The sequence below is a fragment of the Calonectris borealis genome, chromosome 11 (assembly GCF_964195595.1).
Source record: "Calonectris borealis chromosome 11, bCalBor7.hap1.2, whole genome shotgun sequence".
Lineage (NCBI taxonomy): Eukaryota > Metazoa > Chordata > Aves > Procellariiformes > Procellariidae > Calonectris > Calonectris borealis.
In genome coordinates, this window is record NC_134322.1 from 8,092,407 (window position 1) to 8,117,225 (window position 24,819).

Here is a 24,819-nt window from a genome sequence, read left to right on the forward strand (position 1 = left end):
CACAGTGATGCTGGGTGGTGTGAGTCATGGAAAATGCAGAATTAGGGCCGTGGGATGCGTTCCAACCTTGACAAGCTTGGAGAGATGCAGGGTGTCGGGGGGATTGGAGATGCTGAGCGGGAAGAGAGTTGTGCTATTTCAAGCATTTGCAACAAAACCTGAAGTTATAATAACTCACTTATTTCAGGGCATTGTTCAGAACTGAAAACTGAGAGCTGTGGATTATTTTTAAAAAAAGGGGTCATTGAGTTCTTAAGACTTTACCATCACCTTTTGTCTGTGAGATTCAAGGTGCAATTCCCAGCTGCATGCGGCTTGGTAAGGTCTGCACAAGGACCACGAAGTCCGTCTGCAAGCAGATGCAGATTCACACTTAAACTTGACAGCTTACCGGCCTGCACTGTAAATTCAAATACCAGGTTAGACCTCAGAGGAACAGAATAAGTTTCACCTCAAGATTTTTCAGCCTGATACTCAAACTGAGAACACCTTTCATATCTTGCTTACGCAGGGCAGAAAGCAACAGTCTCCCCACCCCTGGCCTCACTTCATTAGGTTAGGATCCATTTAACAAAGAAAACTTGTCACATATTTTCATGTTCCTTTTTTTCCAGAAGCAGCCAGAGGCTGGAAAACTGTCCTTCTTGTATTGTTACCATGGAGAGAAAAAAGCCCATGAACATTGTTATTTAGGCTTTTCATGTTATCCATCAGTCAGAAGCACAGAGCAAGCAATATGAACCTCCCTGACCTGAAACACAGAGCAGACACGCAGCACAGCGAAGCCGGGATATCCATCACCCTGTGCTAGTGCTCAGGGTCAGCTTGCTCGCTAAAGAATAACGCCATTTGCAAGATCTAAATGCTCCTGCTTAGCTCAAATCTTGAATGGAGTTGGAAGGAAGAACCTGAATCTCAGCAATGAGTAATTTTGGGAGATACTCCATCTGGTCCAGAAATGTGTCAAAATGCTGCTGTTTGGCCCATCTCTCAAAAACATGCAGACAGAGAGAAGTCAGTGTTCTCTTTTCCTTTGTTTAGTTCCTTACACTCCCACTGCTTTATATCCCAAGACAATTCCACTTGCAACTAGAAATAAAGACTGATGTCATTGGTGCCCAATATCTCAAAAATTGACACAGCCAAGAGTTAATCTCCACTTGCATAATTCCACTGATTCCAGCAGGATTTACAGCTCCCAGTCCCTGTGCTGAGAAGAATAAAGCTAGTGCAGTCTGGCTCTTCTTTATTATCTCTCTTAAAGTTTATGTCTTCAAATATGGTCTGGTTATGAGTTAACCATACTGAAAAGATCAATACCAGAGTCTGACTAGGGGAGCTCAAAACATGTTCATAAAAGTTAAATTAGAATCATAAAATGATTATGGGCTCCAGGTTTTTTTTTTCCTTGACTGTGCTGCCTGATTTGGGTGGCAGTTTGCTGGCCGGAGGGGAGGCGGTTCACATCTGTCCTCCCCTCCTTTGCCCCCCCTGTATCTTCGTTCAAGACACAAAGGGCTGGAGCAGGGCTGCACCTCTGGAGCCTTTTAGTGGGCTTCAGGTCACATTTCAATGCTCCTCATTTTTTATCATTGTTTTTTCTGAAGCAGGACTTTAGCAGGTACCTTGCAGAAGGTTCTCCAAAAATTCCAGAAAAAAGTGAGAAACACAAAATGTATTCTCCATCTTCATTGCAAGAACGTTGCAGGCAGTGCCCGTAACACCTTTAATGTCTTTGCTGGATGTTCCAGGCCAGGACAATTTCTATCCTCTTTCCCACCTCCTGCAACACTTGTCCCAAAAGAGAAACAATTTTGCTATATCCTTTTATTGGTTTGTTCCCTTCCCCTCTTCCCTTGAACCATCCAGGCTTCGTTAGGGGGAGAGTACAAAACTAAGGTTCAATACATCAGGCGGCCTTTTTGTAAGTCTATAGTGATATTTCTGTGAATAACCATATTATAAGACATGCAGATAAATCTGGTCCTAGCTTATTGTTAGTAACCTTATGGTAATATGTCCCGTATCTGCCTTGCCTACTTCTATGCTTCCTCTTACTTGCTGTATTTTTAACATATTTGCCCTTGCCAGAGTACAGACTGGACACTACCCCAGTTTATCAGATGGCAGAAAGAGACACGGGGGAAAAAGTGACCCTGTGGAGACCAGGTGGGAGCTCTGGGCTGCAGCACAGGATGGAGGCGTTCCTCAGCAGCAGAGCACCTTCCCCCATGCCGTGATGAACGTCTCCTAATGATTTCAGCGACAGCCCTGCTCTGCTGCGGCACGTGTGTGTGCGTGAATGCGTGTGAGCTTCTGCACGTGGGCGTATCATGTGAAATATCAAAATGCTCTTGAGAACTACCTGAAGTAACCTTGCTCTCACTTCTAACAAAAAAACACTGCTCAGTGATTTACATTCCTTTGTAATCTGATGCAGTGATTAGAAAAATCTCTTCATTGTAGTTGTTCCCTTTAACGTAGCAACCAATGACCCCTGCGCTGGATTTGAGGGAGATGTCAGCTCTTCATGTGGAAATGAGTCAGCCGATCATATGTAAACATCAGGGGGAGCGGTGAGTGTGACAGAGACCTGGGCGAGGGGAACATGAAATGCACTTTAATCTGATCACAGATCTTGCTTCTAGGGAGGAGAGCTGCAGGCTGCCAAGCGCCCTAGATGGTAGAGACAAGTCCCCAATTATGGATGTGCAGACTCGGGAGGATTAAAGGAAGGAGCTGGCAGGTGATGATATTGTGCTATTGCACTGTTGCTTTATCACTGAAGCCAGCCCTGGCACCCTCTGTTAGCCCTGTTTCTCATCGCTGCCAGTCCTCTGCCTTTGCATCACCCCTTCTTCTCCCAGATGTTGGAGCATGGAGAGGGGCACAGTCAATCTGCTCTCTTCTTTTTTTCTGTGGTTCTCCTCTGACGTGCTAGGACCACTCTGAGACAAACTTTGGTTAGCTCGTCCCCTGCAGCCTGCCGACAGGGACTCAGAAAGGACTCGCTGGTGCCTTTTCAGCTGAGGGCAGATTTGCTCAACCTTGAGCAACCTGGAGGCTGCAGCAGAGCTGGTGGGGCAGTTCCTGCCTCCTGCTCTGCTCCCCTCACACTGAGCCCCAGTGTGAACTCCCTGCAGCCCACAGAGCGGGGAGGTGGCAAGGCACAGACTGGGGCGATCGGGTGACAGGAACATAGTGTACTCCAGAAATCCTATTTCCAAAGTGCCCAGCTGCTGGGAGGTGGTATCCCTTCTAGGTAGCTGCAACACCTTCAAGAACAAGGCTGGGGAAAGAGAGGGAGAAGGAGGGAGCTAGGAAAGGACATAGCAGGAAGGCAGGGAATAGCACGGGTGGTCCCAGGTCACTTCTGGGACAGGAGGACACAGTCGCTCATACCGGGTAGGCGGTTTGGGGTGCATGGTGATGGGGGAGTCAGGGGACCAGATTCCTGGGTCACTCACCGAAGGGAGGGGAGTCAGGCAGTGAAGCTGCCTTGCAGGAGATGGGAGAAAGGAGAATCCTAGATGGTTTGGAGGGGCAGCATGGCCACCGCTACTCACGGGCAAGGGAACAATCAGGAGCTGCCTGAAGAGGAGATCTTCAGGTTTCTCTTAAGAGAGGATAATGGGTCTGCCTTTGGGGAGAGAAGCATATTCAGGGGATAAAGTGTGCACCACACTCCATTCAGGTACTAAGGAGCAGAGTTTTACGCTACTGTACGTCCAATAGCGTGTCCTGTGGGCAGACCCCATCTGAGATATTGCTCTCCATGATACCTGTTGTTCAGCAACTCTCCTGTTCCCAGATAAAATGAAATGAGGTGGCTCCTAGTTCAAAGGCTCTGTTTGGAGCAAAACCTGTTAGGAGACATCCAGCAGAGCTCACCCTGCTGTGCCACACACAGGGGTATGGGGAGGCTCATTCTCACTTTGAAAAGTGCCTGCACTGGCACAGTAACACACCACAGTGGGTGGTTACCTGCTCTCGCAGTCTAAGTAGACTAACGATGATTAGTCTTGCAACCAGACTGCTGCTGCGTCTGTGATCTTGGGTCATCTCCCCGAGTGCTGTTCTAGCAGTGGGGAAAGGAGCAGCAATGAAGCATTATGCAGCCACCGTTTCCCTGGGCGAGCTCTGTGCAGCGGCTCTCCAGCCTTGCTCTCTCAGGCTCTGATGGGGAAAATTGCATTTCTCTTCTCTGACCTTTGGATCAGATTCTTTTGCCCACACGGAGTTTATTGCAGATCAATGATTTTTAAGTGCTGACATAAACACAAATATTACAGCTGGACAGTTGGTAATAGAGACTGTTTATTACAGCAGCATTCTTCAATAATATACAATTATGTTTACACTTATATGGCTCCTTTCAGCTGAGGAGCTCAAAGTTGCAAAGCCTCACAAGCCCTTGTTATGCGAGTCTGATGTTATTGATGAAGACAAGAGAGCCCAAAGAGATTGAACATAACAGCATAAGAACAGCTCCTATGGCTCTGCTGGCTCAGACTGAAAGTCTGTCTAGCCTAGCATTGCTCCTCCTGTATGTGTGCCAGTAAGAAACCCTATATCTGATACTCCAAGTACTCTTTTCTTCAAACCTATGGCCAATCTGTGGCTCTAAGTTTTTCTAAACTGTAGCGGGTTTTTATGATGTTAATAACTCAAAATAGGACCTATGGACTTATTCATGGATCCATTAAGATCCAATAAGATCCATGGAGCCAGGTAGCATCTTAGCATTAACAACAAGAAGTTAATGAGGTATTGTTCAGTCAAGCTGCGTGGAGAAGAAAAGAAGAAAAGAAGTCCCTCCATTTCATCATCATACAATACTCTTACCTTTAGGAGAAAGATGTAGGGGTACCAGCATTGCTACCTGATTTTCTCAAGTGCTGCCAGACTCCCCAGGAACTCAATGGTAATGTTGAAAATTAGACCTTTACCTGCAGATCGATCTATACTTTTTGTTATGAAAAGAGATCCACAACCTCCAGGCATGTATAGGAAGATATTTAAAATGAAAAATGATGAGAGTAGATTTCCAGCAAGAATGAAAGAGGTGTAAAAGCCTTTTGAAACAGCACACACTGTTCCCAGCCCTGTACTTTACTTGCATTCTCAGCTAGTGTTGCTGGAGAGGGTTGGGTAAATGAAGGTCATTGCAGGTACTTGCAAAAGTGTCTAGAGGGTTGCTTCTAAATGAAAGGCTAATTCTCTCATTTCTTTCTGGACTGTGGCCGAAGAGATCTGAAGATTGCAAAACCCTGGAAAGGCAGCCCAGCATTGCCTAGAAGCACGAGCTGAAAATATTTGAAAGTTTCAGTATTCCTCTTTTTGTTGTGATTATTTTGTAACCAGCATTTACAAAGAGCTACACAGCTCTTTGAAACTCAATTCACTGGTGCAAAGAGAAGAGTGATTAAAAAAAATCCGAAGACCAGATGGTTTGGAGATTTAAGAGAGTCTAAAGATGCGCATCTCTGTTGTGAGGTCAAACCACTTTTACTACTTGAAAATCATTAGCAACTAATGGACTTGGTTCTCAGGGAAACCATGATTGCACTAGGACGTCTCATGCTAGTCCTTACGTGGTGCTGTCCCTACCACTAGAAATGCCTCCACCCACTGCAGGGTGTTACTGTCTCTTCCCCACCTTTTCCATGGGACAGCTGGAGACCTCCTGGTATGGTGGCCCAAGTGAAGTTTTTGTGTGTTGTCTGCTTTGTGCTGATTGCCCACTGTGTATAGGCTTTTGTTCCTGACATGCTGGATAAGGGGACAGGGATGCTGGAGAAGCCATTGAGAGAAGAGAGAAGCACCACTGTATTTTTGTCTTTTTAAAAAATAATAAGGATCTTGCCTCTAAGTCTTGCTGGGGCCAAAGGTTGCCTGAAACTGGGCCACTCCTTCAGCTATCAGTTTTAGCAGAGAAACTAGGGTCTGAGTATGCTTTGAGGTTGTCTCCTGTGATACAGAACAGGTTTTACCAGTATGGGAGAACTTTACCCTGTCACACTTTCTGTGGGAATAACAGAGCAATTGTCAGTCACACAAGGCTTGTCAATCTGGCCCATTTCACTAAGACTAAATTTGTTTTGCAATGTGAATAAATTAAGACAGAACTGAAAAATGCCTGGATGAGGATTAATTAATCATTTGGAGAGTCCCATCAGCTCTCAGGACTCTACCGCGGGGCTCCCAAAGCATCGTCAGTATGTTCTGAAATGCAGCCAATGAGCAGGATCTGATTCACTGCCCAAATTAATCTATATGAATGGCTGTGGGATCCATTTGAAAGCAGCATTGAGAATTGGCCTGTAAAAAGGCAGCCCAATTTTTTGCAGAAGCTACTTTGGGAAATGAATGAGGACTTTACAATCTCCTTCAGCCAGAAAAAACCATACACATCTCACACTGTTGCTTGCCTATTTTAATTAAACCGATAATTAAATTTTAATGAAACGAAGGTTTTACTGAAAGAGAGTCGGCAGTGATTGAAGAGTTTTCCGTTGGAGGAGGGAGGTGAAGTGGATATGACAGGCCACGGGGCTCCCCTCCCCTAACAAATTTTGAAGGAAATACATGGAGAACTGGGTTCATGTAATGAGCTGAACAAGAAACGCTTATGATAATGAAGTTGGGAGGCAGCTTGTTTCATATGGCTCTGCCTGGCTGTGTATTTGTTTCTCCGCTTCTCCCAGGATAAGTCTGTATTCACAAAGTCTTGGCTTCTACCTGAGAGGCCAAGTTGTAGATGCCAGCACCGTCCCACCAGCAGCTCCAGGGATGTGTCCTGGAATAATCAACACTTGGCTCCACATTGCAATAAGAAAGGTGGAGATATGAACCTCTGCGGCCATTCTTAATTGAAGCTGGCCTCTGAGGCAAGTTTTCATTAGAAATGAGTCAAAAACCTCATGATTTCACTGAGCTTGTCTCCAGAATAAGGCAGATTCACATACAAGATTGCTTGGACAAAACAAAGGCTGGCCAAATGCCACCCAAAGGACAAAAGGGTGCAGATGTTCAGACAAACACTCAGGCATCAGTAATAAGGGCTGCCTGCTTGAAATGCTGGCAAATGTGCACCCGGCCACAGTCTCTTTGACTGTAGGGATTAAAATTCAACAGCTGAATAGATGACAAAGTTTTTTTCTTTTCATCCCAGATATCACCGCTTTGAGTTTTCCCGTGGTGGCATTGGGGGCAGTGTGACCTGTATTCTCCCCCTGCCTCCACCACTGATGCTGTGTGTGTCCTTGAGAGACCCTCCTTGACTTCGCAAAGCGTAAGCTGGAAAAAAACAATTGCCTAACCTCCCGAGAGGGAGTTGTGAGACTTGATGGATTAATATTTACTGCATTTTGCACATGTCAGGAGCTATTGATAGGCACACCAGGGAGTGTACCAGGCATATCCAGGGCTAAAAGGATGAGCTACCACAGCTTGAGCAAGAGGACTAGTCTGGGGATTGTTAGTAATTGTGTCATGTTCATAGCAACCACCATAGGCCTATGCAGGAGGAATCTGTAGCACCTGCATTGGTAGGTCACAGTAAGCATTACTGATGTATTCCGAGATTATGTGAACATGACATTGAATTATTATTCTTCTAATAGCTCTTCTTTAGTTTATTTTCCTTTGGAAACATGGTTGATACAATCCTGCCCTTTCTGGGTTTGTCCCCACCACCCTAAAAACTTATGAACTCATTGGCCTATCTCAAAATGAGTTTTACAGAGAAGCAGAAATCCCAAAGATAATATGTAGTTCAAGGGATTTTAGTAAAAATAGGTGGCTGGGTATAAGTGAGACAAGTGCTATGTGCCACTGATGAGGAAAAGGCTTTTCTAGTAGTCTCTGGAGGCTCTGTGGGCCAGGAAAGTGTGAAAAAGATTTGCCCAACCGCTTCAGTTGGAGACCTTGTGCTGTCTCAGACACAGCTGGTCAACTGGGAAACTGCATTCAATAGGAAGCCAAGCTTCAGTAACTCTATTGCTTCCAGAAATAGCTTTTGCCCAGGACAACTTCCACAGGGTTTGCACTTTGACAAGAGGGCTCTTCTGAAATTGTATCAAGCCATCTTCTTTAGCATGTCTGCAGGGGTTCCTCCAGGGGCGCAGAAGAGATCAGAGTAGGGAAATGCCCCTATGATGGGGAGAGCAGGCAGAGCCTGGAATCACAGATAGGATCTGCGGGCATAATCTGGCATGCCAGTAGTTAGCGTTTCCATTAGGTTCAAGGATGTGGGAAACTGGACCATCTCTTTTGAACTGCTTCCTTCCTGGAGTGTTTGCAAGAAGCCACTTTTTTGCACAACCAAAGGACTGTGATGTGGAATGTATTTCTGAGTACTACGGAGTGGAGGTAAGTCAGAAGGACCTATCCTCCTAAACACCCTCTTGAATTGCTTCCACAGCCAAGTCTCAGGGAACCCTGCCTGCTTTCAATCAGTTAAAGCAAAATGTAGACTAATGCTGTCCCTCAGTCTTACAGCTTCTCTGTTTCTGAGATTATTTCCTTCCCTGCAGTGCAAATTTCACTGCATTTCAAATTTTGTTGTGTTCCTATTCACAAGAGAACTATTCATTGTTCAGGATGGGGAAGATTTTAATGATGCAGGATTGTAAATAACAGGCCATCCTCAGTTCCAGCTGTGTTTCTCATGCAGCCCTCAATGATGACAGCCTGCTTCCAAGGCCTCTGTAGCATTGCTAAATTTATTAAGTCACAAACTATTATTCAGATTCAGTCTTAGCCAAATCTCAGTATATGTACTGCGGCTCCTGCAGACTTAGAGAATCCAACTCCAGCTTTAGAGAAAGCCAGGTCTGATGGGCCCAGGGGAAACAGGATAGGAGTTCTCCCACCATCATTGTTTTTGTCATTGCTGCCTCATGGGACAGGGATAAAGGAGGAATTTTCCTGGGAGTCTGTCTCTTTGCACCCGGTTGCATTAGACTTCGAAAGCAGTCACTCCGATGGCTTCTGATGCATGGGGGTGGGTGGGTAGAGAAAATCAATCAGTATTGATTGTCAAATACAATTAATAAAGTTCAGTAGCCTGCTGTTGCTGGAAACATGGATTGCATGGGATAAAGTGCTTGCAAACCTATAGGGGGTCACAGCATTTGTTACTACTGTGAAGGTCAAGTTTAGAGGTCTAGTGGTCTAAAATGCTTTCTTATTTCCTTAGGTGCTTCCTCTTTCAAAATCCCTTGAAAATGCCCTTCAGCCATTGCCTTAGCCAAGCTAGTTTGCATAGAACTGTAAATGAGCTAACAGGATAGCGTTACCAGCCTTCAGTGCAAGCCAGTACCCCCTACATTTTGTTTTTTCTTTGCTTTTTGTGTTTTCATGGGTGTTCTTGCAAGTCCAGTTCAGCCCTGGATTGAAGTGGAAGATGGCTGATATTCATTCATTTTTGAAGACTGTGCCAATCAAAGCAAAACAAGAGGAAGGAGGTTGGGCTACAAACCCAGATAGGTTTCTACAAAACCTGTGGTGGGGAATCCCTTTTGGAGTTAATTGTCTATGTCCCGATATGGTATCACCTATAACAAGCCCAACTTCCCATGTTCTCTTCCACTTGCTGGGCTCATTAAAATGCTTAATCCACCAGATTGATCATTTGGGTTGAGTTCTCTCCTTTTTCTTTGTTTCTTAGCCTTTCAGAGCCACCTCTTTTTCTGGCACCTTTGCATACTGAATATTGCTCTATGTGTCAGAAATGCTAAACGTGAGACAAACAGAAAAGACAGATATAACACAATTTGTTCTGCTAATGGGAAAGCTTTGTGTACTGCTGCGCCTGGCTGGCATAAAGTCCATTTCCTTAAACATTCAACAAACCAGATTCTTCCTCATGTTGCACTTATGTCTGTGCTCACACTTTTGCAATGTGGGTGCCACGTGCTATTAAATTAGAATAGAGACATTTTAAGCAGACAAAATTGATGACACAAGTGACAAAGGAAAGGAGAACCAAGCTGTCAGGGTAGGAAAAATAATAGTTTCTTTTTATAAGCAATTGAAAAGCTTGATATAGTTATGTCTGCGGGAAAATGGGGGGGATTTTTTGTCCAGCAGAAACATTCACTGAGCTGTAAGCATCAGAACAAGGGGCCTTTGCCTTGTACTGCTGCCTAGGGACCTGACAAAGAGGATTAAAGCATCAACACCATTAATTTAACTATTTCACTGTTATTTCCTCCTCCTCCCCTGCTTCTTCAGTACATCCCTACTGTTGTCCTTGAACAGAAGAGTGGCAATATGGGCTATTTGGCCGGAGGTGGGATAGTCAGCCCCACACTGTGTGTGCTCTATCAACAGCCAGAAGACTCAGCAGCCCAGCAAGGGACTCCACCTGCCTGTATCTCACAGATTGACCGGCATAGCAGGTGTCTCCTCTCTCAGCGGACCAGGAGCAATCAGTAATGCAGTAGGTGGATCTGACTGGGACATACTTGTAGCAGTCAGTAGGAGAGCAGGTATTGTCTGCCTGCTCTATCTGAGGCATTGAACAACACAGTAGGGACAAAGTGGGAATATCTGACAGCATTCAAGTGTTTAAATACATCTTTCTCAGCATAAGTTGTCTATATGTGTTTAATATATGACTGGCTTTTCATAAACTAGATTTAAATAAGAGCCCAACAAAGTATATTTCAGAATATCTGACAATCTGTCAGGGTATAAGAAACATACATTCTACTTGACAAATGAAAGTTTTTATTCTTAAATAAAGGAAAAAACAGCATGACACTGAGCCAGCATGCTTCTGTTCCTGGTTTATGAAACAGTTCATGGCTAAATTGACCAACAGCTCAAAGTCTGATTTGCCAAAATATTGGCCATTGTTATTCCAAAAGAGATCCAAAGTGTGTGGAGGTCACATGGATGCTATTTGAGCCTAGGCTGCAAATGCAGGGTGTGTTTTCAAGCCTGGGTTAACATGTTATTGCAGCGGGTCTCTTTATTTGATTCTATTAATGCCCTTATAAATGGTGTAGGTTTTAGGGACCTGGAGACAAAGAAGTGGGAGCGCCTATGGGAGCATGCCTCTCAGCACGAGTTAGAAAGAACAGTGATGCAAGAAAATATCCTGTATCATATCCTGACACAGCATGCCATGTATCTGCAGTAGCCTCCGAAACACAACCCTATGGTCTTGCATATCCTATATGCTTGATCATCACGCTGCTGTAAAAATGAGCTGTCGTTTGTCCCCCAGCCGATGCTCCCCAGGTCATGCCATTGTGCAGTGACAAAATGAAAGGCAAGATGGATGGGGATGTCTCCAGAGAAACAAAGCTCTGACGAAGCCTGCCTGTTCCCCTCTCTGCCCCAGGCACCCTGTACAGTACCAGCCTCATATTAAACGAATGTAACACCAGCAGTTTCCAGAGGTCTCTTTCTGACCCAGAAGATATTAACTTCCCATCCAGCGGCTACAGGAGCCTTGGGTCACTTCCAGCAACATCTGAAAATCAATTTCAGTGTCATGACTTGTTGTGTTTTCACTTCCATTTTAACCATTTCACTACTGTAGAAGAGTAAATTATTTCTGGGGGACAAAGTAATTCAGAGGGGTAAACCTCTCCATAGGCATTCACAAATGGAAGATCATCTCTTCTCTACATTCATATATATTAATTTTGTTTCAGCCATCACTTGTGATAAGCATTGTACTTGAATGAAAGACAATGAAAATGAAGGATTTTTTAGAGAAAAGGGCATCCAAATAGAAAAAGCAATATCCTCTTATTAAAATATATACATTTCTTGGCTACATGTAATTTTGACAGGGGAACTCATTTCTCTATTTAATATAAATGAAACATGGATAGTTGACTGGGCAGTGATATTTCAATTGCATTTCATAAAACTCAGGCAGGCTTTGGAATGAATAATTTATCTAATTAGACTTCCCCCCCCCCATTTTTAATGGAACCTGGCTGTCCTATTATCTATCTCACTGGTTTAAAAATGGAAATAATCCTATTAGAAACCAGGTGTGCAATGTGAGTGCAAAACTGGTGTCAATTTTTTGAGAATCAGAAGGATATCCTCAGGTTAATCACAGGTTTCCAAGCTGATTTTTGTTATTTGGACTCCATTTAATGCTAATGTTCAAAAATTGAATGAGTTTTGCAGTTAGTTGGTATAGCCTCTAGACAGAAATGTGAAGCTTGGCTGTGGCTGGTCACTTTATTCTCGTGATATTGATTCTGGTGCTACATTTGCTGTGTTTAAGTCTTCTTTAGGCTAATTTTGCTTTAGCCTGTAAATTACTTTCAAATGTGATTCAGTGGGGGTTCAGATGGGTAAGAACAGACTGAATTCTGGTTTGGAGGTGACGGAATCAGTGAAAATAATACAGGAACATGTTATTTAAATATGTTAAATTCTTGTATGGGCTTCCTACTTTTAATTTACAAATCAATAATACTATGGTTGCTAAGTACCTGGCAGAGGACTTCTGTCTTCCTCTCATCACTTTGGTCACAAGAAAAATATCCAGATTATCTCATCCAGGGAGATTTTTAACCTTATATCATTCTAATGCAATACTATAGCTGAATTTTTTTTTTCTTTTTTTTCTGTATAATGCTTCTGGATGAAGGCTTGCAATTTTAAAGCTTTACAACATCTCCACAAGGAAAACTTTAAAATTGCACAGGTACAGAAAACATAGGTTTAGACCTGTGGTTAATGTATTACTTAGTGTCAGCTGATCCATGGTAATGGTTTCTGCATACGCTCATAAAATGTGAAATAATTGGACTGAGTGCTCTTTTAATGCAGGTAAGATGATCCTGAATTATCTTCCCTTTGCTATGGGCTAAAAGTATATACACATATTTACTGGAGATCAGATGACATCTCTAACCCGTTTGTGTGTCTGAGCCCTGGAGCACAGGAAAAGAAAATTACTGGTCTGAGCTTGTGCAGCATCTGCAGAGAGCCCAGAGGTCCTGCCTTTGTGCTTCTAATCCCCTCTGTCCTCCCCACAAGAACATTAACTCTGGACTAGTAGGAAGCTGGAGTCAGGAGTTTAATTTTCATTTTGTTTAAGGATCACATATGCCTAAGGACACAGGGGAAACAACAATAACATCAATATAAACTCTAACAAGCTAATCTTCAAACTGGGTTGGCAGTGTAATATAAATGGAAAGGGAGAATCTGTATGCTTTACTTCTGGCATTTATCTCTGTGTAGGTTTCCTAATTTATTCAGCCTCTGTGTGTTGTGGTGGGGGGCCTCCTATTCTTAGAAACTAGCAACAAAATTGGAAATTCAACAAAAGGTGGATGTAATGGCTATGAAACGGTCAATAATTAGAGGCCTCTGAGATTTATGGCTGAGAATTTGGTTTCAAAGGGGTTTTGCTGTACATCTTACATCGATGTAAACATCACTGTCACTTTTGGTGTCTTTCATTAGCATTTCTATTTGTTAATTACTCTTCTCATTGAGTCTTGTTTTCAAATCAAATGCAAGTTCCAGAGGTTTCTGCTATATGATGCTTTCTTGTAGTCTCTGGGCACAACCAGCTAACCACCCCCAAAATTTTAAAGAACATAAGAGATTATTTCCCCCAAGCTTTGCTGTTGATGTGTCCTTCCTCTTGGGTTGACATATTTGCAGTGAAATTTTTGCAATTGTTTCTAAAGCTTCTTCACACGGAGAGGAAGAACCAGGTCACTGGGCTCTGGGAAGGGCTTATGGAAGCTGGGATCCTATAACAGAGGCCAACGTTCTGTTCTAGGCAGGGTAGAAAATTAAATGCTCACCTAGCATTTTACGACACAACAGGGAGAGGGGATCACCGTGTGATATTCATGAATTTGTCCTAGTGCAAGAGGGCTGGGGAGTCTGGTTGTGTGACGTGGTAGGGGAGGGGATCCAGGGCATCTAGGAGGCTGCTTACATCCATCAGCTCTCACTGCCTTCTGAAAAGCCACACGGCAGGAATTAATAGTTCCACACAGCTCTAGTGACAGTTACAATTGTCACAAGACAGAGAATGAAGCCACAATGTGGAAGAGCTCCTTTAAACAGCTTCTAATTAGCTCTGAAGTAATTTCTGTCAGTGTACTAATTTGCGAAAGACATAGTGTGCTGGCACTGCTCATAAAACCCATTACCCACCTTCCTCCTACCCAGCCCATCTGAGGACACTGTGCCTGCATTCCCTTGGTTTTCTCCCCTCCTTATATTATGGTCTGTTATTAGATTTTATTGAGTCCTGCTGATGTGAAAGAACCTCCACGGCCTTGCCTCAAAGTCATTTGTCAAGTGTGTTAACTCTTGGAGAATTTAAGACTGGCATTGGATGTTTCCATTGCCTTTAGGGGGAATCTTTTTGCAAGGGAGGGATGGAGAGATCCCTCTGTGTACTTCCTGAACCATCAATTTTTTAATACCCATAGAGCTCACCCAAAATGGCCAAAAATTCAGTGCTCTAAGGGCAGAACTCTATCTAAAATATGGTATTTCATGGAGTGTGACAGATTTTTTTTTTTGATTGAAATCAAACATTTTTTAAGAAAGCTAAAATCTTTGAATGTGAATTTTCATAGGAAAGGAGTCTATATACCTTCTTTTCTTATTCTGCCTAGTTTGTCCGTAGAGAATCTTGTCCATCAACCAATGATCCTCATGACATTCTCTCTGAATGGACTATTGTGTATCCATAATTATGGCAAAGGTATTTTAATCTGGTTTATTTTATAACTTGGTATTCACATCCTGGGACCCTGGCGCACACAGAAACCAAGGAATGTCATGCTTGTGCCACTTGTTCACACATTGCTGGGCTGAGCTGGGGAGGATTTCTCTTACCATTTGCCCAAAGCACTTGATCAATGAAGGTTCTGCAGGGTGTGATAATCATCACGTGAAAATAGTCCTTGGCCAAGAATGGATTTTTTTATTCTTCATTTAACTGCTTCTTAGAATATTAGGGTTTTATCTCCAGTCTGTGATTGCTTCACTGACATCATCGAAGAAAAGTGTGCACACATTGGTTGTCTAGCATGTCTTGGTGTGGTACTGAGTTCTGTAAGCCTCTGCCTTGTGCCCAGAGACCAAGGTTCATGTTACTGCTTCAAAAATCCTTAGTTATTCATTCGAAGTGGGAAAGCTCCTACTGGAGGGACCAAAAACTCCCACACCAGAATAAAGTACTTATTCGAGAGGTAAAAGACTGAAATTAATGTCCCCAAATTGGAAAGACAAGATCTAACCTTTGTCTTCTGCATATCAAGTAATTGTCTGCACTGTCAGCCTTCAAACCACCCTGAGGTGATGTTTCTCTGGGCTGAAAATGCCATTCTGGTGTTAGGAAAGCTGAAGTGAAATCGCTGCATCCCTGAAAAAATGTTTGTGTTGGACTAATTGACATTTTCACATTGAAAATATTTTGCTGGCAAATCCTCATCTAAACCTCTACTCAGCTGCTTTACCTGCTGCTTCTTGTTTACCAAATCCTTTGATATCATTCAGCTGAAGCTAAAAGTGGACTCCGTGCCCTCCTAGGAATTCGAGCTACAACTACAACTGTACTACAGCACGGCTTGTGCACCGGGGAGTGAACTACGCTCTGAGTTACTATACTTAGGTAAAGAGATAGGTACGTGTGAATCACTGTAGTGGCCCTTGGAGCAAACACTCTCCCAAACTGCACCTTGCAGAGGCAGCTCTCCTCCCTGGCCTTTGCTGTGCAGCTGAGATGCCCCTCTATAGGCTCTCCCTGCCCTGGGGTCGCTCGTCGGGGCACTGCCTATGGCCGTAGCGGCTGAGACTTGGGAGAACCGTCGGGGTTGGAAGCCGAAAACCCTCCGCGAGCCTCGGTGAACCCGTTCCACCTGTCCCTCATGCCGGGTGTATCTTCCGTTCGTTGTCAGCGCTCATTAAGACCGAGGGCATCTCTCGCTCGCTCTGCCTTCTTCGTGTCTCAGATTTCACTGGAACGGCGTCAAACGGAGACGAGTCCACGCAGGGTCTGGAACGGATCAGCAGGTCAGCTGGGAATGCCTGTCAGGCAGCCAGCGTGCTCCCTCCCTTCTCCCTGGCTTTCTTTGAGGTTTGTAGCTCTTCTGCTTTCTTGTTGCTATTGCCACCCTCCCCACACTCCCCCTGCCACACACCAAGCACCCAGACCTTTCCTGAGCACTTTACTTAATCCCCAGGATTCTTTATATAGGAATTAATCTTCTCGTCACAGTGGGAGAGCTCGGAGGGAGGGGGTACATTTATCTCTCCTGCTGAGGTCTAGAGTTGCATTGCTGTGATTATTGGTGGTAGCAGTGTGCATGTGTCTGGGGATCTGTGTTTAGCTTCTTCGTTTCTTAAACGGCACAGGGGCAGCAGCAAGGCAAGTTGGCAGCTTTGCTTTCTAGCTGCATTGTGTCTGCTGCTAGAAAGAGGGAGTGTGAGTGGGGAGCAGCATGGCAGAACAAGAAGCCAGTGGCTTGCAAGTCCTTCTCTCCACCCTCCAGGTAAGAACAGCTTGAACTAATGAGAGAGGCGCTTGGGCTTGTTTTCCTCTTTAATTCACCAGCAGCGACTTGTTGGGCTGAGGTTGTTCGTACGAGCTCCCTGCTTGGCTTCTCTCTAAAGCATCAGCGTGCAGGAGTCCTGACCTGCACCTCCCACCCTAAAAAGCCTTTATGAAATGAAGTTTCACTATTCGGAGATGAATGCTGGCAATTACTGCTATGCATCAATCACCAAGCTCTGTCTGAGGGCAGAGTCTCGGCTCCCGAGGTCTCACTGCCTTCAGCGGGGGAGCGAGGGAGGTGTGAGGAATCGGCTGCTTTGCAATGAATGGGTCCTGACAGCGCTGTCAGTCTGCGAGCTAGGCAAGCCCCAGGACCGCACGCCGCTACTCCGAGGGCTGAGGGGGATGAGTAAACAGATCTGCCTGGAAGCAGCAAGTTCCTCCCTGTCAAATTGTCTTCACCGGGACCCTTAAGCACTCACGGGGAAGTGACAAAAACTCTTGAGGCTGAGATCGGTGAGGCACTGGCGTTGGGTGGGCTCAGCAAATGCTCCCGAGGAGCAGAGGGAAGGGAAGTGTCCCGGTCCAGGATCATACTTATTGGACAAGCTCGGCCACGGGATGAAGGAGAGGTATCTCTTCCTCTGCCTGTAGGCGATCCCCTTGGTTCTGTTTTCCCCCAGCATGGATGCGCTCCTCCCGGTCTTGCAGGAGAAGATGCCTAAGCTGAGGCATGAGCTACCCTATGAAATGGGGTGTGTGTTTTGGAAGGGAACCCGTGTTTCCATGAGCCATCGTTTTGTCATGAGGGGTGGGTGGGAATTGCTTTGCCAAGACAAGCTGCTTGCATAAAAAGCAGCTTTTAGATAGTTCTGGTGAAATGCCAGTTGTCTGTACTTCTCAGGTGCCCTGAGCCCCTGCGTGCTGACGTGGGTCAGAGCCCCACGGGGACGGGAGTTTCACATCTGAGGCAGCAGCATCCTCTGACTGCTACGTGTGTTGTCAAAACCTCACACATTGCAGAAGCAAAAAATGAGGGATAGGATGTGGAAAAGAGACTTACCCTCCTGGAACAGCCCAAGGATTCATGTCTCCCAGCCCTCTGTCTCGGAAGGTTTCTGTGACCAGCCGCAAGTGTGTAGAGGAGGTTATAAAACCCCATGATACGCAATTGGCTTCAAAACTATAATTGTGGGGGCTGATCAGCCTTGACATTTTTATCCAAGCTTATGTAACTGTCAACAACTTTTGTTTCTCATATCATTGTCAAACCCTGGTTTGCCCTCCGTGGCACCCTGTGGCAGTGAGTTCTGCAGGTAAACTGGCACACTGAAGGAAATTGTCCTACTGTCCTTTTATTTTTTGGCAGTGTAACTTGCTTGCCTTGTGTTCTTACAGCTTATTTAATGCATATTTTGTACTAGATCATGTTTTTGCTGTATCCAAGTTATAGTCCTCTCCCTATTACTTTGGATAATTGAGAGCTGAGTGTACATCTGTTTTTTCTTATGCTCTCTAACATTAACAGTCCTGGTGCTCTCTGTATAATCTGGGAACAGACCTGGACAACGCCCAGGATTAAATTGAAAGCTGTAGTTTAAAATCACGTATGTGATTCATTGACAAAGCTACATGGAGGGCTAGACTAGAAATAGTTAGGAACACTGCAGGTGAAATAGGTGGTGGTATTGGTAAAATCTCCAAGTAGCACAGCATTCATCCCAGTATTACAAAATCTAACCTTGGTACAAGACCCTTGTTTCCAAAAATTCTGTATTCATTTAGAGAAGAGCAAAAGGCTTTCTTGTTATATGTTCAATTAGATGCAGAGGTTTGAGTGCTAGAGGACAGAAAGTAAGTAGTTGATGACAATTACAACACTGGTATGTTCCGATTCACCTCCTTCCCCTACCTCCAGCCAAAACATTACCAGCATAACTCTGTAACACCATCACCTACCTCTGCTACAAAAATCAGGTGATAACAAAGACCTTTACTTGACACAGTTGGAAAGCACTGGCCTGGGAAATAATAACTTTTGTTGATGTTTGCATTTGATGATAACATCTCTCCACACCGTTATTTTCTGCAACAGCTGTCCAAAACATGGTTGCTTTGTTTTTGTGTCCTGCTGGATAGTCAGTGCTGGTTCATATTCTTTTATTGGGCATGAAGAACATGTCTGCTGCATACAGCAGGCTATTCTGCAGGATATTACTGTGTATTTTCCATTTCTGTTAGCACATAATATTGCTTTGTATGCAGAAAGCTTTCAGGTGAAGAATGAGGGAACATTCAGCCACCAAGCCAGTCTTTATGAACCTCAGAATAAAAACATCCTTTCACCTTCAGTCACTCACTCAGGGCTAAATTTCTACCTCCCTTCCAAGCACTGATTATTATTCGCAGTTGGAGGAATGTTCCCACCTGAGAGAGGGTCTATCACCTTCAGCCAACGGAGTGATCTACCCCATCTCCTCCTGGCATAGGCTCTTTTACTCCTAGTCGCACAGCCTGGCTTTGGTAAGGATGGTATCAAGCAGAACAAAACCAGAACACCGTGCACTTTGTAACTGAATTCCTGCTCTAGACAAGGAAAGAAACACACTTGGTTTCTGAGTTCTTCAAAACTGTTCCCAGTGCGACAAAAGAACGTGATCCTCCAAAGACAGCTCAAACTCCTGAAAGTGCAACTTGTTACAAACGTTCTGAAAAGTGACAAGGTGAAAAGCAAAAAAAAGCACAGCTGCATTTTGTCACCAAAATGTCACTGCAGGGAAGACGTGACATTTCAGATCTTTAGGTAAAAAGTGCTTCATTGCTTACAAGGTGCAGCTTTAAAAAGTGAATTTCAGATTTAAGAAAAACCTTTCCCTGTCTCACAGGTTTTGTGTCAGTATGGCAGAGTCAAGCTTTTAGGAGTTTACTGTAGTTTCTCATTTTGCTTCTAACCCTGTTACCTTCCTCTATGCTTTCTCTTCTTGACTCTCCCCTTCCAATGTGCTCCTACCGTTATCACTTCCCATCCCTCTGGCTTGGATAATGTTACCCCATTCCCTTCCCATCTCTTACTGCTTGACCTCCTCACCCCACATCCAGCTCTGCTCTGTCTTTCATACACAGACAGTGCAGTACCTAGACCAAGGCTGGGCTGGTTACTACTCCTCACCCTGCTTCCTGGCCACCGCATGGCAAAAATAAATATCCTCCCCATGTACGGTTTATGACCAGGAAAAAAAGTCTGACATCCCATTTTACAGGCAGCCTCTCTAATGCAAAATCCCAGAGAGATTTGGGATTAGATATCTTGTTTATTTTAATGCCAAGAGGCGGTATCTGGGCGTTAGTTAAAAACAGCTGTTAGTTGCTAGGAGGAACAATAGAAAACTGAAGCCAGCATCTTTCATTGTGTCCCAGACTATTGAATCCCTTCAGACTGTAGAGCATCCTAGTTCCTACTCCTGGTTGTCCTGGCCCTCATCTCACTCCATCCTCTAACCAGTTAGCTAAATAAGAAGCATTTTGATTCTTCCCCTGCTTTCTCCCTGCTCTCTTCCTCGCTTGCCAGGCCCAGACATGAGCCTGCCTTGGTTACCCCTGAGAACGTCTCCTTATTCCATGGCAGCGTACATCGTGTCGCCTGAGGAGTCCCAGATTTCCTGTTGGCTCTCAGCATGGTTTTCACATGCTTCCCGAAGCCACAGTCCCCGTTTCCATATTCTGCAAAGCTGGCAACCCCTGGGGCTGATGGCAGATCTTTGGCTCAAACTGTGTCCTACTGTGTTGGACTGCACAGGTTCCCAAATGCTATGGTTCGAAAGGAAAGAGGTGAAAATCTTATGTATCAATGGAGGATGTTTTTTGTGTAAAGGGATTCCTCTCTTAATGGCTGTGGTGCCCAGCAGGGAACAGAAAGAGGATCCACTGTTTGCTGACTTGAACCTCTCCGTTCCTTTGCGCTGCCTCTTTTGAGCTGTTTTTCTGGCTGGCTGACAAGGCAGTTCTATTGTTATCCTAAAGACAAGTGGGAAGATATCTATGCTGCTCCAGTGACAATGAATATAAACGTATTTTGCAAAATGCTTTTGTCTCCTCTGCATCCTTGCACTTACTCTGTCAGCAGAGCTGCTAAGATTCCTGGCTTTGAGCAAAATAGATGCAAAAATCCCAGGAACTGCTCAGCAAGCAGAATGCCCACTGGTTTGGGCTGGGGATGGAGGAACTCGAAGTTTGGATCTGTTTTTTGGAGGCAGCTTGGCAGGCAGGGCTTAGTGGAACAGCCTTAGAGGGAACAGAAATCAACTCAAAACCAGACGGCCATTTTTATGTGGTTCGTTAACTGAGTTTTACTGAGATTGTTGTACCTAAAGTGAACAGCAGTGGACTTAGTGTCCTCCTATTCCTTACAAAAAATATTCTAGCTTTGGAGCAACAAAAGTAGTGCAGTTAGGGCAGTGAGACACTCGGCTATAGGGTTCAAGGGGAAACCCTTCACGGGGAAACACTGCGTGGTCCAGCAGCTCTTTCCTGTTTCTACTGCCAATGACACTTAGGCTGCATGAGCCTGTTTTCTGCTTTAACTGTGGAAGAAAAGGAATAATTCTCTGCAAACAATCCTATAGAGGTAGTGCAGGCCCCCACCCCAGCTTTCAGGATCTGCTTGATCTTCTCACCTCAACTGTCATCTCCTCCCTGTCCAAGGAGAACCTAAAGGTAACTTAGAGCTCTTCCCTACGATCCCTGGCTCACCACCACCGGGCACTGCAAAGCAAGAAAGAAGAAAGAAGAAAGGAGGCTAACATCCATGCGTTAACCCCAAATTCCTGCCAGGCCACGGAAGAAATATTGAGGTTTGGCACTCTTGTGAATCAGCACAGAACACTAAAAGCCCTCAGAGGAAGCTGAGGCACGTCTTGGACTCTGCTGAAACCCCTCCACCAACTGAGCTGGGACCAGAATTTCACTCTCTGTCCCCGGGCTGGCCGCAGCTGTTTCTCTGAACACACTGCCAGCTCCTCTGAAAGTGTTGGGCTATCCAGAATTTCCTGCGACTGCATTAATGAGAATTCAGGACCTCAGGGTGCAAAATGTACCCCGAGACTGATTGGAGCAGTAGCAGCTACGGCTGGGCTGAGCAAAAGAGTGTGTTGCTATCTGAGTCTCAGCAGACCTTTCCGTGTCGAAGAAGGAAAGCGGGCTTCCGTCTGTCTTCTGCTGTCCCTCATCCTTGCCTAGGATGGCTTGTGCTTTGAGGACAAATGAGATTGTGTCATGAATGTTCCTGGAGACCCCTTTCTCCCTTCCTGCAGAAATGCAAATGTGACAGGATAGCCATGTTGCTAAATCAGTTGAATGCAGGTCTGGAGAAATGGATTATAACCCTCTGCATCTGAGTTAATCGTGTGTAAAATGGCTAATAATCCCACCATGCCTCACATCAGTGTTTGAGAAATCAGGCAATGAACATTGGAAAAAAAATATCTGAAGTTCTGGTGACAACACAGTAAAAAATATTGAGGAGTAAATTAATAATTCGTTTTCAGTGCAGGGCTTGGATTCTGCACAATAAATAATGTGCAGAACCACATGTTAAAAGATGAGGACAAAAAGCTATATGGGGTGATTTTCCAGGCAGCAGGCACTATTCATCCTGAAGCAGAGGTTTTCTGAAATAAACCAAGTTGTCATGAAATTAAAAAATACAGTTACTCCAGGGGGCCAAATGAAATATCATGAATGCTTTAAAACTGGTGCTTCTTAGCTGTTGAGGGCCTGACTTTATACTCATGGCCAGGCTGTTTAACTTAGATTATTTGGATGTAATATAATGGCACATTATACCATGTCAAGCAGCTTTATATTGTGTATTTTTGTACAACTGCTGCATTATAGACACAGACATTAAACTACATTATGTAAGGAGGTATATGCATTTGTTTAAAATCCTTATCTTTCACATACAGTATGAAAATATATTCAAATGCATCTGCTTATCTGTTTGTAAGTCAAGAATAATTATTGGTGGTTATCTAGCTTCCATAGGTGTTTTATATGCCTACAGATATATTTATATATTACATCAAAATTTTTATGTCAATGGAAAATTTCCGCCTTCTCCTTTTCTCGGGCTTCAATAATTTCCCTCTGTAAAATATATGAAGAGATGTTTTCATACAGAGAGGTGTTTGCTTGAATAGATCTTGCTTGTGTTTCTTTTTATAGCATAATCTTATTTTCAGCATATTATGCTGCATTTTGTTGTGATGGCTCAGAAATCTTTTCAATGGATTTTTCTGTTTGATGCATTGGGGAAAAAAATGTCTGTGGTAGAAAATATGTTCATGGACGTCTTTGAATTAAAGTTTATTACATTACATTTAGCAAAAAGCGCAAAAAAGTTACTTGTATTGAAAAACATGTGGGCTGGTAATGGTTAACTTTAGCAGTGTCTGTTGACACCAGCAGAGAGTTTACTCATGTGTTTTAACAGGAAGAAAAACATTTCATAAATGTACTGGGAATTTAAGGGATGGGGAGGGATTTTGTGTCACTTGGTCTGGGATAGCAGGGTTGAAAATTACTCCTGGAGTTGTTGCTATCATAGGGACGCTGCCTCTGTGTGATCATTCCTGTTTGTGCCAGGATAGGTAACGCGACACGTATCATCATTACTCTTCTGATGAAATTTGGGGAGGATTTATGCCTCTGGAAGCGCAGGTAAAAGCCCCTCCTTCCGCAGGGCTCCAGGAGGAGTCAGTGGGAAGTGCAGAAGTAAGGCGGTGTTTGCTAATAGCTCCTTGTGGAATGAGCCGTGCTCCTGGGGAGAGGTGGCCCTTTTCTGTCTTTGTTAAGTTGATCTATGCCCACCTGAGAACTTCAGGCTTTCACATGTCTTTGAAAATCCTAAATCCATAGACATACCATGTGCCCACATATGTCATTGGGCTCTGCCAGACTCCAGCCTCGTGACTATGTTCTTCTCACGAGACCAGGATAGAAAATAATTCCCTCTTGCCTTTCCCTGTTCTTTTAATAAGCACTTGTCTCACAGATAGTCTATTTGCACCTGTTTGCCTACAGGGCCCGATGGGCCATAGGGTAGAAGTGCTGATCCATCAGCCGGGGCTGTTCTGCATGCCGGGCTTGCTGCTCATCTCTGCAAAGGATGAGGGGCTGTGATTCTTTGGCAAAGCAGGCTGATTTTGGTCCCCAGGGGAGATTGTGAGGCCAGAATGCGCCTGGAAATTGGTAAGACATGCTCCTTGAGAGGGAGCTACAACCTTCTCCAGAGAGACCGGGAACAGTACAAAGCAATCTCACCAGACAGTGTCCTTTCTCCCCATTGACAAAACCAAGTTTGCTGCAGGTGAGGAATGAGTGGTAGGGGGAAGCCATATGTTCTTGTACAACTAAATTGTCCAGCTCAGTTGCCATGCTGGTTGGTCATCATTGCCTGCAATTCTGGAAGCTATGTGTGCAACTGAAAGCACTGCTGTGCTGCTGTTTCAGAAGAGACAGTTTAATTTCAGAAAAGACAGTTTAATTAAAGATTAGTTTGAAGCAAGAATGTGAGTTCAAACCACACTCAAATATTTGTAGACATTTTCTGTTATAATTTAAAAAAAAAAAAAATTCTGCTTTTTTCCGATTGTTTCATCTTTGTGAGAAGTTGACCCAAATATAGTCTAGGTTTATTCTTTGGGTGAAGATTCAAATCTCCAAGAACTGGATAATCTTTTACCTTTTCATACAGGGAAAAAAAAAATTATCTTAGTACAGTTTGGGGAAGGAAAGTCTAATGTGATGAAGAATGCCCCTTAAAATAAGGGAAACCTTATTTCTCATTCTCCTCCACAGGTAAATGCAGACACACCACATTCATATCCATGGCTTATCCTTTTGAACGGTTGCGCTGTTATGGCCTTTGTTTTACTGAGTGGAAACCTACCATATTATAAAGAAATCAAGATTTCAGAAATCAAGAATTTGTCATTGATTTCATAAGATGTCTTCTAGAGAGGACAAAGATAACATACTAGAGATTCTTCTGCCCACAGGCACTACTAAGCTACAAAAAAGAGAATTAATGTTTTAGACCAACTGTTGATTAATAGAATAACATCTGCTTGACAAGAAATTCCATGGGCAAAGCTAAACCTCCTTCCCTTAGGGAATTTAGAGAACAAGGTTGGGTTTTTTCTTCTCATGGTCTGTTCTCCTGGAAGAACGCAGCCTCATTTTCAAAAGGTGTTGTAGGTTGAGGTGAAATTAATGAGAACAGCAAAACTTTCATGATGATTCTT

The 24,819-nt window shown here is 44.1% G+C and overlaps 1 protein-coding gene across 1 annotated transcript in view; it reads left to right on the forward strand.

Annotated features, from left to right (window-relative positions):
• The first annotated feature begins 8,250 nt into the window (after window positions 1–8,250).
• AGBL1 (AGBL carboxypeptidase 1) overlaps window positions 8,251–24,819 on the forward strand; it is a 296,923-nt gene continuing 280,354 nt past the window's right edge. The window contains exon 1 of the mRNA XM_075159559.1: window positions 8,251–8,373. Within this exon, the coding sequence (XP_075015660.1) occupies window positions 8,251–8,373 (123 nt within the window). The remainder of the gene's footprint in view (window positions 8,374–24,819) is intronic.